The 16,344-nt window shown below is 39.5% G+C and overlaps 1 protein-coding gene across 6 annotated transcripts in view; it reads left to right on the top strand.

The window, feature by feature from the left end:
• The window catches only part of LOC126162773 (glyoxylate reductase/hydroxypyruvate reductase), a 99,186-nt gene that overhangs the window by 15,405 nt on the left and 67,437 nt on the right, over positions 1-16,344 (top strand). For all 6 annotated transcript variants that reach the window (XM_049919477.1, XM_049919476.1, XM_049919481.1 and 3 more), the window contains one exon: positions 8,834-9,168. In XM_049919477.1, coding sequence (XP_049775434.1) covers positions 8,834-9,168 — 335 coding nt within the window. The remainder of the gene's footprint in view (positions 1-8,833; positions 9,169-16,344) is intronic.

The raw sequence follows: 16,344 nt of genomic DNA, 5'->3' as shown, positions 1-16,344 counted from the left end.
TGCTAAGAAGAAAGCATCAAACAGTCACAAGTGTGAGAGGTCACAAGAATCAAAATACAAACACCAGTTAATGCCGAAGTATCATGGAACAAGTTGAAAGCCAGCTAATAATGAAGATGATAAATACCTCTGTCAGTGCCACTGGCCTGACATACAAATAAAATAGCTTACATATTGACAGTATCCGCTAGTCAGCTTATTGTAAGTATACTGCCAAGGCAACCCACCGACAAATATGAGACAGAACTAAGAAGTAACACAATTGCTTATTAAAGAACAGAGCATTACCAGTTCACCCATATAGGTCAGAACCCCACAACACAGCAGCGCATTGTGTCTCAGTAACCAGAATGGCAGAACCTTATGGAACCTTATGGCAGAACACAGGGATTTTCTAATCTTCCATTCCTAGTCACTGTGTCCAAGCAGCAAGCAAGCAGTGACTTCAGTGTGGCTGCCCTCTTAACAATTTACATGTTGCCTCAATGCTCCAAGTGGACTCAAATGCCAAAGCCGGTCCTTCAGACGTTACGTGGTGCCATCAACAACATGTCGCCCACAAGTCACAGTACCTCAGTGGATGCTCAACCAACCCTCTTGCCAGAACTCATGTGTGAGCGTTTATCCTTATGAAGCACTACATTGCTGTCCCCTAACGAGATACCTGAGCAGCAGTTACCAGGCAATGGGCCAAAGACATTATGACACAGCAACAGGTATTGATAACAGCTCTTGCACATCTCAAAGTTGGTTACCAGACATAGCTTTAAGCTGATTTAAGCCTGCTCTAATCTGTTTCATGGGGGCGTGGTGGTGGACCAGGAAGCTAACTTGGGAGATCATCTTGACTGCATCGTACTGCCCCACAAAATGAGGCAACATTTTGGCAGTCACCTTCTGACTACCTGTATGCTGTCACCGGCCATTTTTCACAAGAACGACATCAACAATCTGCAACAAGACCAGGCACCTGGCCATGTTGTACCAGGATGCCTCCCTCCAGTGTGCAAGACAAATTTTACTCCTGGTCACCTCCCAATTTTTCCTAATACCCTTTAGATTGCTGTCCCCCAGAGAGGAGGTCATTGATTGACCACATGTTAGATATAGCTGAATTAACAGGAAATGCGAATTACTTGGCAGGAGTGATTCTGTGAGTTTCATCCACAGTGGTATTGAGCACAAATTTAAGCCAACTGATCGATTTCACTTGGCCTGAGACTGGGTGTGGAAGATGATTCTGGCAGATTTCAGGTTTTGGTTGACTTGTTTCAGAAATCCTGGTTGTGGATAATAGGGACTGGTAGTCATGTGAGATGTACCTCTGTTGAAGCGAGAGTTTCCTAAATTCTCGAGAAGCCTAGAGTATTGTTGCTCACCGACACCTTAGGTGCTCCAAATACTGAAAATATAACAATGAAACCAATCAATTATTAACAAAATAATTTAATTGGATAGGTAAAAAATCTGCTCACCAAGTGGCACCAGAACACACACATAAGTTGTTGTAATTGGTGCGCTTTCAGAGTCAGTGGCTCCTTCTTCAGGCAGAAGGATTGAAGAGGAAGGAAGAGGGGTGAAGGAAAAGGATACATTGATGACATATGTACCATATGCACTCATGGGGAGGCTGACCTGTTAAAATTCCTGGAGTCTATGAATACCTTCTCCCAATTAAATTTCTCATGGTCCTGTTCCGAATCTCGACACTTTCCTTGATGTTGAGTTCGTCCTCACTGAAGGCCAGCTACACACTTCCATCCACATTAAACCCACAAACAAACAATAGTACTTACATTTTGACAGTTGCCATCTTTTCCGTGTCAAACATTCCCTTCCATATAGCTTAGGCATCCAAAGCAAATGTATTTTTTCGGATGCAGACTCTTTACAGCAATACACCACCATTCTCACCTCAGCCTTCACTGCATGTAATTACCCCACCAGCCTAGTTAGAAACCAGATTTCCTGGGCCATCACATCCAATCCTGGTACTGTTGATCCCTCCAAAAAACAACTTCGGAACACACCACTGGTGACTCAGTATTATCCTGGTCTGGAATGTGTTAATCAGCTGCTTCAACAGGGCCATGACTTCCTAAAATCACGCCTCGAAATGAGATCCTTTCTGTCTGAATTTTCGCCCACCACACCTAGAACATTTTTCCATCACCCTCCCAATCTCCACAATATTCTCGTCAGACCCTATGCTCCTGCACCCATCTTCCTACCCTACGGCTGTTATCCCCATGATCATCCCTGCTGCAACACTTGCCCTATGCATCCTGCTACCACCACCTATAGCAGCCCTGTAACTAGCAAAACATATACTATCAAAGGGAGAGCCACCTGTGAAATGATACACGTCATGTAGCAGCTGTTATGTAAACACTGTTCAGCCTTCTACATCAGCATGACTACCACCAAATTATCAATTAGGATGAATGGGCATAGGTAGAGAGTGTGTACTGCTAACTCGCAATATCCTGTTGCAGAGCATGCTCTACAAAATGACAGACATGACCTTGGCGCCTGTTTCACCACACGTGTCATGTGGATTCTTACCCCAGACACCAGTTTCTCAGAACTCTGCAGATGGGAACCAGCGCCACATGTCCTTGGTTCTCACCACCCACCTGCCCTTAATTTATATTAATTTCTTCTGTCTCAGCATTTCTTCACTGTAACTACTCTTTGCTTTACTCAGTTTTAGTTTTCTACATCTTTTGTTGTCTTACCCATCTATTTTTCACCCCCCTCCCACCTCTGTTACGTACAATGCACTTAGCTTTTCACTCTTATTAGCTCATTCATGATGTTTAAGCAGTAATCTCTGTCTGCATATTACCCTGTCTTCCACCTTTAAGCTCTCAGGTTTCCAAATCTTGTCCGATGCTGTCCCCAACAATCAGTCTTCCCTTCTCATCCCATGCGTTAAGTCTCCTCGACTTGTGGTTCTGGGTGGCTTTTCACAATCTACCCCTTTCCTAGACCTCTCCAGTCCTTTTCCTTCACCCTTCTTCCTTCCCCTTCAACCTTTCTGCCTGAAGAAAGAGCCTTTGGCTCTGAAAGCTTGCCAATTACAACCATCTTTTATGTGTGTGTTCTGCCACCACTTGGTGAGTAGATTTTTTTATCTATCCGGTTAAAATACAGAAAATAGCTGTAACCCTGGTGCTGTTGGAGTTACTTGAGTGCAGCCAGACAAAATGTGTAAAGGTGTCAACCACAACCATTACATACCCTGCTTGGTGTGAGGTAGAGGTCCCAGATAATAGATAAAAATTTTGTCCATTGGATGCCCTGCCCTATTGGAATTAAGCTCACCCATATAGGTAATGTGGTCAGGCTTATCCTATCTTACACTCTTGACATTGCCTGAGTAGCTTCCTTACATCGCTATTTGCGGTCGGCCAGATTAAATGCTCCTTAAGCTTCGTGACTTTTATAATCCACTAGATATCCCCCACATAATGAATGGTGGATGTATCCAAAAATGGGGGGGGGACACAATCAACAAAACAACCATGGGAGACATATCTTGCATTTCTATCACAGTGCGTGCCCATAATAGAGCATGCCCTTGTTGAGTGAGTACCATGGCACCTCCTTACTGTACCTTATTTGTTGTTTAATGGCCCTTAACTGGACATCTGCATCCTGTTTTTCTCTCAGGTTTCTGAATAGTCCTGGAATCTCCTCTAGGACTACGGAAACACACTCCTGCTCTTCAGTACCGTGAGGGTGTTCTGCAACTTCAGGTTCGTGGTAGAACATGGGGCTAAGGGCATCAGCTGTTCAGTTATCCGCACCGTTGATGTGCCTCACTTCGAATTGGAAAGCCAAAATCCTTATTGCCCATTTAGTAACCCTTCCAGTCATATGGGGCCTAGCCAAAACACAGGTCACGGCCTGGTTGTCTGTTTCCAGTCAAAATGGTTCATGCTCCAGGTAAGATTTAAATTTTTCCAGCCCGAATAGGACATCCAATGCCTTCAACTCATAAACTGAGTACTTGCTCTCAGCAGGATTGGTAAGCACATCAGGAAACTCCTCTAATACTTCCATTAACACCTGAGCCTGCTCTTTGCACAAATGAGCCACATCAAAGATAGACCCTCTTTAACATTACACACTCTTTGAGGGTAGTTGTGATTTCATAACTCATATTTCTTACCACCCTGACGTCTGAACATGAATTTCATACTAACATAATCTTAAAATACACCACATATTTAAAAAAAAATCCTTATATCAATAAACATTTTCCCTAAGACAGGCAACAACTCCACATTAATGGTCCAACACTGCATGTGTATCATTTTCAGAGGAGGTAATTTACAGATTTGAAGGAGCCTGTTACACCACAGGTAATAAGGCAGGGATATATTACTGCATGGGTCCAGCAAATTTGAAATGGAATCATTATTCAAAGTAGCACTAAAAAAAGATCAACTAGATATAGAAACTGCTTTCACTCCACTACAGGCCTTAAGCAGTCCCCATATGCTCGTACCATGGGCTGCCATCTTCATGGCGTCAGCTCCACTTCACCCAGTCCCATGACACTGGAGACATTTGCACCTGACTGACTGACTGACTGACTTCATCAACAACATGTCATATTATCAGTTGCCCTCAGCTTCAATGCACTTGAGCAGTGGGGCATTCCCACTTACAAGCAGCTCTGACTTATACTGACTACCATCACACTTTTCACCACTAAAATGCACATTTTGGATTATTGCCACCAGTTTGTAAAGTCAGCAACATTTCAGGTTTATTAGCCAAAAGGATATGAGGCTGGTCCTATGGAGGCATACCATCCACAACATTATTGACTACCTCTACTTCCGGTATACGAAAGTAAAAGGCCGATGTTGCGACCCTAATTTCCTCAATATATCACAAGTGGCTCCCTGTGGCCTTGGACGTCAATAAAAAATCAGCTGGCCAGCACATTCTAAATAGTACTCGACAAATTTCCCTCTAGCGAGCTTCTACAAAAACCCCTTGACTACTACTCCCCTTTGTAAAAAGTGTCTGTAATAATTCTGCTTAATTTTCCCAAAGTTAAGGGATAGATAATTCAAAAGATGATGGAGTCGGCAACTTGCAAAGCCTCATCTTGATTCTGCAAACAAGCTATCAACCATGATAGCTCTACAATATAATCACTCATGACTATTGTCAGTTTATCAATTCAATGCACTATTAACCAAAGCTGGTTAGGCAGTTTATTAAATAATGTTCCTATTAAATAATGTTCCTACCGATCCCTCACTCCCATGCTCATAAGTAGCCTGCCTGTGAAGGGAACCTTCACCCCACCCCACCCCCTCCCCCTGCACTATCTTCCCAACTCAGCAAACTAGTGTCAGGCTGTAACTGACTAATTTTTCCTTGCAGTTTTCAATGCAGCGAGTCTACTTGGCATAAGCATTCACTATACACAATGTGCTTACTTAAATGATACAGATGTGCTTGGATCCTAAAGACCTGTGTTCAGGCAGCGGTTCAGTGCACCATGCAGTAGTAGACTTAACTCAACCATGCTCCCTTCCCTCCACTGGCAAGTCCCATATTGTGAGCTGGTATTGAAGCTGGTTTTTGTTTGGGTATGAAATCCCCAGCACACTTCCTCAGCCCATGGCCTACTTCACCTTTAGAACAATGTGAAATCAAAAATACATGCAGCATAAATCAAACAATTGAAAATCCAGGGTGGAATGTAATAATACTATGAAAAGCAAAGTTGCTACTCGCCATATAGTGGAGATGCTGAGTTGCAGATAGGCACAACAAAAGGACTGTTACAAGTAAGCTTTCAGTCAGCATGGCATTCATTAAAAGGCCTTTTTGATGAAGGCCTTGCTGGCCGAAACCTTATTTGTGACAGTCCTTTTGTTGTGCCTATCTGCAACTCAGCATCTCTGCTATATGGTTAGTAGCAAGTTTCCTTTCCATAATATTGATACAAGCAGTATACTTAGGCAAAACAATTGTTGCCACTGTAGCATAACCACACTCTACGGGGAGTGAAATAGTAGGGAGCTTGGTGGGAGTGAAATAGTAGTGAGCTTGGTGGGTGACTAGTAAGGTGCTGGATCAAATAAATTGACACTGTTTCAATTGGTTTAAAACATCAAAAACAACAAGCAGCTTTAGCTTTCTTAGTGTTCCAGGAGGACACTTTAGAAAGGCAGTTCACACCCTATTCACTTTTGCACTCTCGTAAATACTCAGAATAATGAGGGCACAAGCGATAAAGCATGAAAAACAATTGTAACTATTAGCTGCTGTAAAAGCCAATAGAATAAAGAAACACAGTAAATAACTAAGTACCTTCACAACAACCAGTGTATTTGAATACAATTTTAAAACAATTACAGTTAGTAGCTCGCCTTAGTTGGCAACCATGATAAGAAAAATTTAAACAAAAAGCATTTGGCAACCAGCCGTGACAGTGTCATCTTAAATTACCTAAACAAAGAACATCATAATTTAACTATCTGCCTTAGGTGGCCAACTAAATTTCAAATGAGTCACCAAAACATAGCAAGCAGCTCTTGAATAGAAACCTTCAGGAAACAACTTCTTCCATTGGGCTATCTTCTAAGATTTCAGATTATTTACAATGTCAAGGCCCATAGACAGTAAGAGGCTGCCTGTACACACCAGAAGTCTTTAAGCCTTAAAATACCACTTCAAGGAACACATAGAATCAAACCAGAATTTAAAATACACAAAGCATATAAAATATTAAGTCTTCAGTCAACAAAACAAAAAATTATTAATACACCAAGGAGCAGTCACCAAACGGCCACCAGTGTGAGAGGTCACGAGAAGCAAAATATAAATATCGGTCAACACCGAAGTAATAATAAATGTGTGCAGTACTTCTGTCAGTGCCATTGTCCTCGTGTAACTTTATATACAATGTGAACACAAATAAATAGTGTCCGGCTCGCCAGCCTACTGCATGTGTACCGACAAGGTAAACCTCTGCCAAACGTGTGACAGAACTTTATAAAAATTTAGCAAGCAGTAACACACTTGCTTATTAAAAGAACAGAATATTAGCACTGTGCCCACACAGATCGGGACCACACCATATTGCAGCGCAGTTGTCTCAGTAACGGGGATGGTGGAACCTTGTGGCAGAGCACAGATATTTTCCAAAATTCAACTCCGCGTCACATGATGGCTGTAAAGCAGGTGCCCACCATAGTTTCCACATTGTTCCTGTATGAAATTAAGACCACCACAAGCCTCCTGACCACTAGGCAAGACAGCGAATTCAAGGACTTGGACTCCAACCCATGACCTTCTGCCTACTAAGCAGGAAGCAAACAGCCACTTCCGACAGAGTAGCTGGCCTGTTAATGGTCTACACTTTTGCTTCAGTACTCCAATTGGGCAGCACTGCTGAAGCCAATCACTCAGGTGTTACACAGAGCATTCAGTAAAATGTCACCCATAGGTTACAGTAGTGCAGTGGACCCTCAACCAGACTCCTTTATCCTTGCAAAGCACTGTGTCACTGCCCCCTAGTGATACGCCCGAAGCACAGTTACCAGGTAATGGGCCAAATATGTTATGCTAGAGGGGCAGATATTGATAAAGGCTTTGGCACAAATCAGTAATATTATTTTCAAATAATGCCTGATTTTCACAACCACCTTCATAAGAGGGTAAATGTATTGTGAGGCTTTTGTTAGTAAGCTTAATTTTTCAAACAGTTGCCTATCTGAATTTTGAGGATGGACACCAGATATGACCTCTTCAACTCTGTTTCTGTGGAATGAATACCTTGTGTCTGTGTGGAACTCCCCAAGAAAATTATCCCATATGACGTCAAACAATGGAAGTATGCGTGATAAGCTAATTTTCTGATGCTTTCAGCACCAAAATCAGCAGTTATAAGTGCAGAAAATGTTGCCAAACTGAAGCTTTTGAGATGATGTACAGTATGTATTTCCAGTTCAAGAGCCAATCAGTGGGTGCACCCTGGAATTTTAAGCAATAAGTTCCATATATTTCCTTTCCCCAGTGGTGTATTGTTGTTAATGATGATATACCCTGTCTTGTCCAGAATTAGGATATTGTTACCAGCCCCCTTCGTGTTGTATCCAAATAAGGACACACTAGGAATTGGCATCAGGCTTCACACTATTTTTTAATTACATATTGAGTGTCACCCAGACCATCACAAACATTATACTGAACTTAACATGCACACTTCAGTCAGTAATTTTATAATATATTACATGGGAACAAAATATGTCCTGTGTTAATGACTTCACTGAATTGTGTTGTTGTGGAAAAATGGCAAGAGGGGGAGGGGAAAGGAGGCTGTATAGCTCATCCACCCCTATGACATGCATAGTGCATTTCTTGCAGTCAAACTGTATAAAAGCAAAAATGTGAATTACACTTCAGTTATTAACCTGTTGGGGGAAGTAAAATCGGTTCTTGACTTATTTTTTCATACATACATGTAAGTTTGTTAGACTGCTTATAACAGTCATTTGAAACATTGGAAGATTTTCCAAAATGTGAAGCATTTGTAACAATTTTGGAAACACTAGTGAATGCTGAATGGGAATGTGTCTGCGAAGTAAGCAGGGATACCAGAACACTATGGTGATCAGAGTTAGACTGATCTGTAGACCCTTACAGAAGAGAAATAGTTACAGAGTCTCAAAATTTATTGTCTGTTTTTTATTATATTGACATGTGATATAATTTTTTTAAATATTGGCATTATTTCAATGTTGTATGTTCAAGGAAGGGATCATACACTGAAATACCATTTGGCTCTTGTTAACAGGGGCCAGTGGGGACCTTGGTCACCATTGTGGATGTGTGGACCAGCACTAAAGGATTCTACCATAGGCATGGTTGGTTATGGGCGTATTGGGCGTGCTACTGCTCGACGTTTAGTGGCGTTTGGTGTCGGTCGCACACTCTACTGGGGCCGATCTGACCATGGAGATCCTGACAATATTGGTGCAAAATTCTGCCCGGAGCTAACAAATCTTCTGGCTGAAAGTGACTTTGTGATTGTCACATGTGCCCTAACCACAGATACTCATGAAATGTTTGATGAGAAAGCTTTTGCAGTCATGAAACCTTCTGCAGTCTTTATCAATACAAGTCGTGGTGGTAAGCTTAAACACATGTTCCCTTAGCATCATGCCCTAGAGATAAATTATTTGCTGCAAACTGATTCATTCAAATTGTTCTGTAGATCCCATCAAGAAATCAAATCTTCAGGTTTGTGGACTGAACCAGCATAGTTACAAATTTCCAGTGGTATGATGAATTTTGTAGTTTACATATGGTATTTTTGATATTTACATCTTTTGGGAATGCACACAGTGTCTGCACAAGTGAATCAAAGCAGTTGTCAAAAATTTTTTCCTCAAGTGCTAATACTGACATTGTGGGACAGCATGTTGTTATTATTTGGTAATCTACATAAATTAGTATGCTATGAGCCTCCAATAACTAACTATAGTAATAAAAGTTGGTGCCATTTGGAACATATGTCGACTGTTCAGTGTTTTATTGGTGCCACCCTCAGCGCCCCCAAGTTATGACACTATAAATGCTCCTAGCAAGTGGCGTGTTGTCTGTGTGAGCAGTTGGTTAATCAATTAGTAGCAGTAATTGTACTTATATTTAAATGCTTTATGCAGAATGAGGTGTGATCAAAAATGTTTTGAATGTTATTTTTCTTCTACTCATTGTGATGTGATGTTAAGTCCCATAGTGTGCAGAGCCATTTGAACCATTTGTGATGTGGTGTATTACAACAGCCTTCATTTACTTTCATGTTCCTTGTTACAAATATATACAACACTTAAAGATGACCAGCATTATAGTGCCTATTCACTTACCAATTTTACTTTCATTGAAATTTATACCACAGCAGCTAATCTGTGAGAGTCACAAATGTACATGAATTGTCAGCACTGGGAAACAAACAAGGAAAGCCCTATCGTGTCCCCTCACCCAGAAATGACAAGTTTATCTGCCCCTGCATCCAGCTTTGCCCCTTGGGTGACCAGCCAACTTTTTGCGCGCAAATTATAATTACTCCAGTATATTTCTGATGGAAATGTGTATTTGGAACCAGCAAAGAATAAACTTTTACCACCCGTAACTGCTGGCTATATGAACTCCATCGCCGCCAAATAAAATTATTATGCAGTTGCAGACAATGATCAGCCATGTCTGATATTAAAATTCTCCATTATAATGAATAAGAATTTAAAATTGCCACATGCCCATTTGGCAACAGATTTCAAGGGATATGTTCATGGGATTAGAGTGACCTGTTTTGACAACAATCAAATTTTTAATGGTGTATTCATGGGAGTTGAGTCTTGGAGCTGACTGGAATAATCGTTGTTGTAGCATGGCCAACAGTGGGATTCACCACTGACAGAATTTCACAGAATGACTGCCACCATGTTAGTGTAGAAAATAGCACAATGTGCTGTTCTTCAATTTTCAATGCACTAAAAGAAAGAATACTATTGTGTACATGTCTAATTGAGTAAAGTCTACCTTAGCCCTGTGGAATTAAGGTTCACCTGTCATGTGTTTTCCTACAATTTACAAAATTATGAAAATCTATCCTGGATTTTCCATTGTTTGTTCTTACCAATGTACATGTCGTTTGACAGGTGTGTATTGTGGATGCAGAAATGGAAGGAACTCATTACTAATTTGATCGAAAAAGATTCTGGGATCAGTATATTTTGAGTGATGGCGAATGAACCATTTCCTTTGATGTACTGACACTGCATGTCACTTGTTCGTTGTTGCCCAGAGTGGTGCTGTTTGGTGTCCATACCCGGAGCCCCACGTTGTGCCAAACCTTGTTTCTTGGTTTTGCGCCACTTAACAGCATTGTAAAGGCTGTATAGTCTTTGTGTTAAAAGTAGCATTCTCGTGAAGTCGTAAATAACTAATGTGTACTGTAATACAGTAGTACTGTATAAGCACTTTTCCTCATTATACAATGAATTATTAATTACCGGTAAGTCTTAAAATTTGCATTCCGTTTCTGCATTATGTATGTGTCTCTTTATACAAAAAATTTGCATATTAAAGTGTACGGAGTGCATCAGGACTGAGTTACTTGTACAGTTCGGGCAGACTTCCAAATTATACACATTCCATTTTGATCAAGTTTTACTATATATAATTTCTGGTCAACAGGCGATCAGGGCTTCCTCTCTAGTTTACAACTGGTGGTATATTGACACTAACTTTGTTTATCTTGAAAAAAAAGTTAACATTTTTTCTGTGTTGCCAGATTTATACACAGTGACAGTTGAATTACCTTTGTCAGTTTCAACAACTATAACATTGTGAGCCATTAATTTATTTGTGGCTTCATTAGCAAATTCTATCCTATCAGTTGCACTATTTTTGTCTAACTTTTGGTTATTAATTTGTTTGTTTATGATATTTGCAATGTAACCTGTCATAATGTTATGGTCAGCAATGTTAATGTTTGCTACATCGATTGCTGTTTTTAAATTTGAGCTACTAAAAATGGAGTGGTAGAAAAATTAAATTTTATCTAAAAATTGTGTTTTAAACCTTATGTAACAAATCTGTCTCCCCATCCTTAATGTGTTACGTGTCAGGTTGTTTCCTTTGTCATAAAATTTATGTTCAGATATGATTTGTTCATGAATTTCGTTATAAATACAATTGTAAGAAAGAGCAGCTAGTTTCTTGCCATCTCCTTTTTGAAGTTTTCTCATTAATGAAATCATTAGTCAAATCAAACACCCATTGAAAAACACACCCACTAAATGTCTGTGCAAAATTAAGTATGCACTACATACTTGTTCTTTAAGAAAGCATTAAGTTTGTTTCCTGTGAAGTTCTTCACTGACCACAGTTTTTCACATTTTGACGTCATAGATTTTCCTGTTTGAGTACTGTCTTGTCTTGGTGTTGATTTTATATTATTTATTTATAAATAATATATTTTGACATTTGTTTTATGATATATTTTGTAGCACATGATATTAACAAAAATTTGTAGTATTAAATATTTGTCCTGTATGTATAACGTTGTACAACAGGTGCTGGGAAATGGCCTCTGACTGAAACCAGTTGTTCAATTAAAAATAAATTATACAGCAGCTTAACATGTTGCATAATGTTATTTCTTGTAAATTTGTACATATTCTATAAACTGTGGTCATTTAGTTAGTTAGTTGGTTGCGTGTTCCATTGATCAGTCGCACAGTACGGTAGCCGTTATGATGTAGAATGTGTCAAGTGCACAAGAAATGCACATATGAAACTAGATTTTTTAATATATATACAATACAGAGTTAAAGATTAATATTTCTGTTATTTACCTCATTCCCTTAAATGGCACAAAATGCATATACTATATTTATAGATGTATTTATTCCTATTCAAGAATTCATCTATGGTATAGAAGGAGTTGTCACGGAGATATGATTTCAGGTTATTTTTGAAGCTATTACTGCTGTCTGTCAGACATTTTATTTCATCTGGTAATTTGTCGAAAATTTTTATAGCCCCATATTTTACCCCTTTCTGTGCCAAAGATAGGTTGAGTTAAGGATAGTGTAAGTCTTTCTTTTTTTTAGTATTATAATCATGAATGTCACTGTTGTTTTTAAAATGATCCATGATGTCGAGAACAAATTTCATTAATGAGTAAATGTACTGTGAGGCTGTTGTAAGAATTCCCAATCTTTTAAAATGATGCCTACAAGATGTGCGACTATGAACCCCACACATTATTCTAACCACTTTCTTTTGAGCAGTGAATACTTTTTGTCTAAATGTTGAGTTACCCCAAAATATTATAATTTGAGAACTGACCCTTTCTAGTGTCCTACAGGAAACCGTAATGCCTGACGTAATCCAGGACCTAGATTTAGTAATCCACATAAATGGATTCTGGTCAGTTTCTTCGGAAAGCACATTTCAGACTTAGTCGCAAGTCTGCATAAACAGTCATCCTCCAGTTAACTTAGCCTAACCTTATTAAGAGTGGATCTAGCTGCTTTATGAAGCTTGAGGTATTTCCACCTATGGGCCTCTGAACTGTTAGTAGGACAAGTTTGCATGTTTCCTGATTCACTGTTGTTTAACACATCAAACTGAAGGCCTGGGACATCACGTTTTTTTCATGTAGAGCCACTCCTTTTTATCTTCTTAGTGGTTCTGTAGTAGTATGATACTGGCATGTACCAGTCAAGACAGTCTGTCCATTTCAGTGATTTTCAAGCCATGTTCTGGCACACACAATATACCAGCTGACAGCCCATATGCCATTTCATTTTCCTGCATGAATGTTAGAATTTCTTAATTTTTATTGATGATATTTTGCTGTAAGATAAAAAAATGTGTGTTCTTTAATACCATGGCTTTGTCCAAACTGTGTTTTTTAATGGCTGATGTACAAGGGGAACATACACCTAATGTATCACTGAGTTGTTCATTTTTCGCATATTGTAGTACACTCTTGGATGTAGGAAATGCCACTCTAGTGTGATGCACTTCTCAGGCATCTTTGATAAATAGAGTTCCAAAGTTTTAAGAGTGTGTTATTGTTCTTTCCCTAAGAAGTGATTCGTAGTAGTGACACAAGTTTTTGGTGGAAAATAGGGCAAGAAAGAGGAAAGAAAAAGGAGACACAAAATTCAAATACAGTACAGGTATAATTTTTGACTGCTGCCGTAGCTGGTTGTACCAATGTTGCTGATCAACAGTTAGCACTTTCATATGGAATTCAACACACTCGCAGAACTTTGATCCTCAATTACTTTAAAAGCTCGACAAGCACATCATACCAGAGCAGCATTTGCTACAACTAAGTATGTACTAGAAATGTGCAAAATTGTTGACTCTTGCATATATGCTTCCCTTATTAGGTTGCAATCTTAAGCCCCTTTACTGTAGGACTACTTCAGAACTTTTTGGGTTGTCTGGATGCTTTTGTACACAGTCCCAGAAACATTAAAGGTACTGGAGGTAGCTCAACTAAAGCTACTAAACTTGCAGCATCTCATGAAACTTTGGATTTGGAATCTTTGACTGTAATCCAGTGTACTGGTCTAGCCCTAACATTACTACTGCAAACTGGTACTTGCAGTTATGCTAAATCTTCTTGCACAACTGCTAAGTTAGCACAGAGTTTCAAGATAAGCTGCTCCATCTTTAGTATTGTGTTGTGGTATATTGACTATCACTGAATCTCCAGAACTGGCCAGCACCATTTCTCATGTGAGTTGTATTACAATAGCCTACATGAAACAATGCTGACTTTCCTCACTCTTGTTTTGCAAATCAAACTGCCTTTTCTTGCTGCTAGTTACTTTAATTATTCCATACGCGTTTTGCCTTCTCCTGTTCTGAGGCATCATCAGTGGGATCTATAACGATGTAGTTTTGTTAGTCATAGATTATCAAACAATTCACTTCGTGTTTTTTGTAAAAAAAAGTAATTACTTACAGTTTGCTGATCTGCTTTTTCTCACATCTGGTCTGGAGGTAGCACTACCACTTTTATCACTACCATATATTCATATCTTCGTGTTCTCGCCATCCACATGCTGCTCACCAGTGAGAAACATGGTGAACAGTGTGAGGATGGTGAGAACGCAAAGCTGTGAATATATTAACAGTGATAAAAGTGGTAGTGCGACCTCCAGACCAAATGTGAGGAAACGCAGATCAGCAAATCGTAAGTAATTACTTTTTTTTACAAAAAATCACGAAGTGAACTGTTTGATATTCTATCATTAACAAAACTGTATCGTTATAGATGCCACTGATAATGCCTTAGAACAGGAGAAGGCGAAACACGTATGGGATAAATAAAGTAACTAGCAGCAGGAAAAAACAGTTTGATTTGCAAAACAAGTATTTATATGCTTGCTGCGGAGGATGGCCACACAAACAAACTTGTTTCCTCACTCTGATTGCCATTATAATCATTTTGTGGCAGTTTAATCATTTGTCTATTTTGATAGCAAAGCTTTACCTAAGGTATTTGGTTAAAAACCATTGTTCACTGAAATATGACAATTGAGAGACTTCTAAATCTGACTTCTTGATAAAGCAGTTATTAAATGAGAATTATTTAGGAACAATCAAACTATGTAATTTAAAAGTGACATGTAAGTTTAAGACTATGCTTAATGAGACATTTGTTTACAAGAGAAAATGAAAATTATTGGTGAAATATTATGTTCACATTATTTGTAAGCCAATTTGTTTGATCTAAAATTTTGATTAATCAAGTTTGTATAGTAGATGAAAACATTTAATGCTACAAAATGGAACGGTTCTAGGCGCTACAGTCTGGAACCGCGCGGCCGCCACAGTTGCAGGTTCAAATCCTGCCTCAGGCATGGATGTGTGTGATGTCCTTAGGTTAGTTAGGTTTAAGTAGTTCTAAGTTATAGGGGACTGATGACCTCAGATGTTAAGTTCCATAGTGCTTAGAGCCTTTTGAACCATTTTTTGCTACAGAAATGTAGGTTAGTTTAGTTCACACCCAGTATACAATTGACATAAATTGACATAATTTTGTTCAACTAATAGTCTTCTGAACATTGAAGTTAAACAAAACTATTAATTGTGTAAATATATTAAGGTTTTGTGAAAATTAAATATTAGCTTTGTTGAACCAGTATACATATGTGGTGGCTGTTCATTCAGACATGTCCAAAAGAACAGGCACTATTTTGATTCTGTAGCCACTGTGACTCAAGTCACAAAGGAATTAAGACATTAGCTGCCAGTGAGCACTGATGTATATCAATGGGATAAGTTAAAAATTTGTATCTGACCTGGATTCAAACCTGCGTCTCCTGCTTACTGGCTCTCCTGCTTATTATGCAGATGCTCTGACTGCAGCACCATCCAGTCACAGTAGTCACCACAAATGTACAGACTACCCTTCAGTGCAGATGCACACCAAGCTTGAACTCTTCCGGGGATCGCCAAGATGTTGCGAGTAATGACACTACTGAGCAGGTGCACTCCATCAGAAGTGTGTGGTTTAAGTTGAGGATCTGGATCTGACAGGAGGAATGCCAGGGTAATCTGTGTGTTTGTGGTGAGCACTGTGTCTGGATGGTATAGTGCTCAGTGCATCTACCATGTAAGCAGGAGACCCAGGTTCAAATCCTGGCCCGTCTCACATTTTCAACTTTGGTCCAATGGGAGGCATGCCATGGTAGTCTGTGTAGTTGTGCTGACCACTGTGTCTGGATGGCATAGTGGTCAGTGCAATTGACTGTAAGCTGGAGACCTGGGTTC

This window comes from Schistocerca cancellata, chromosome 2 (assembly GCF_023864275.1).
Source record: "Schistocerca cancellata isolate TAMUIC-IGC-003103 chromosome 2, iqSchCanc2.1, whole genome shotgun sequence".
In the NCBI taxonomy this organism is placed as follows: domain Eukaryota; kingdom Metazoa; phylum Arthropoda; class Insecta; order Orthoptera; family Acrididae; genus Schistocerca; species Schistocerca cancellata.
This window is presented reverse-complemented; position numbering and strand designations above follow the sequence as displayed.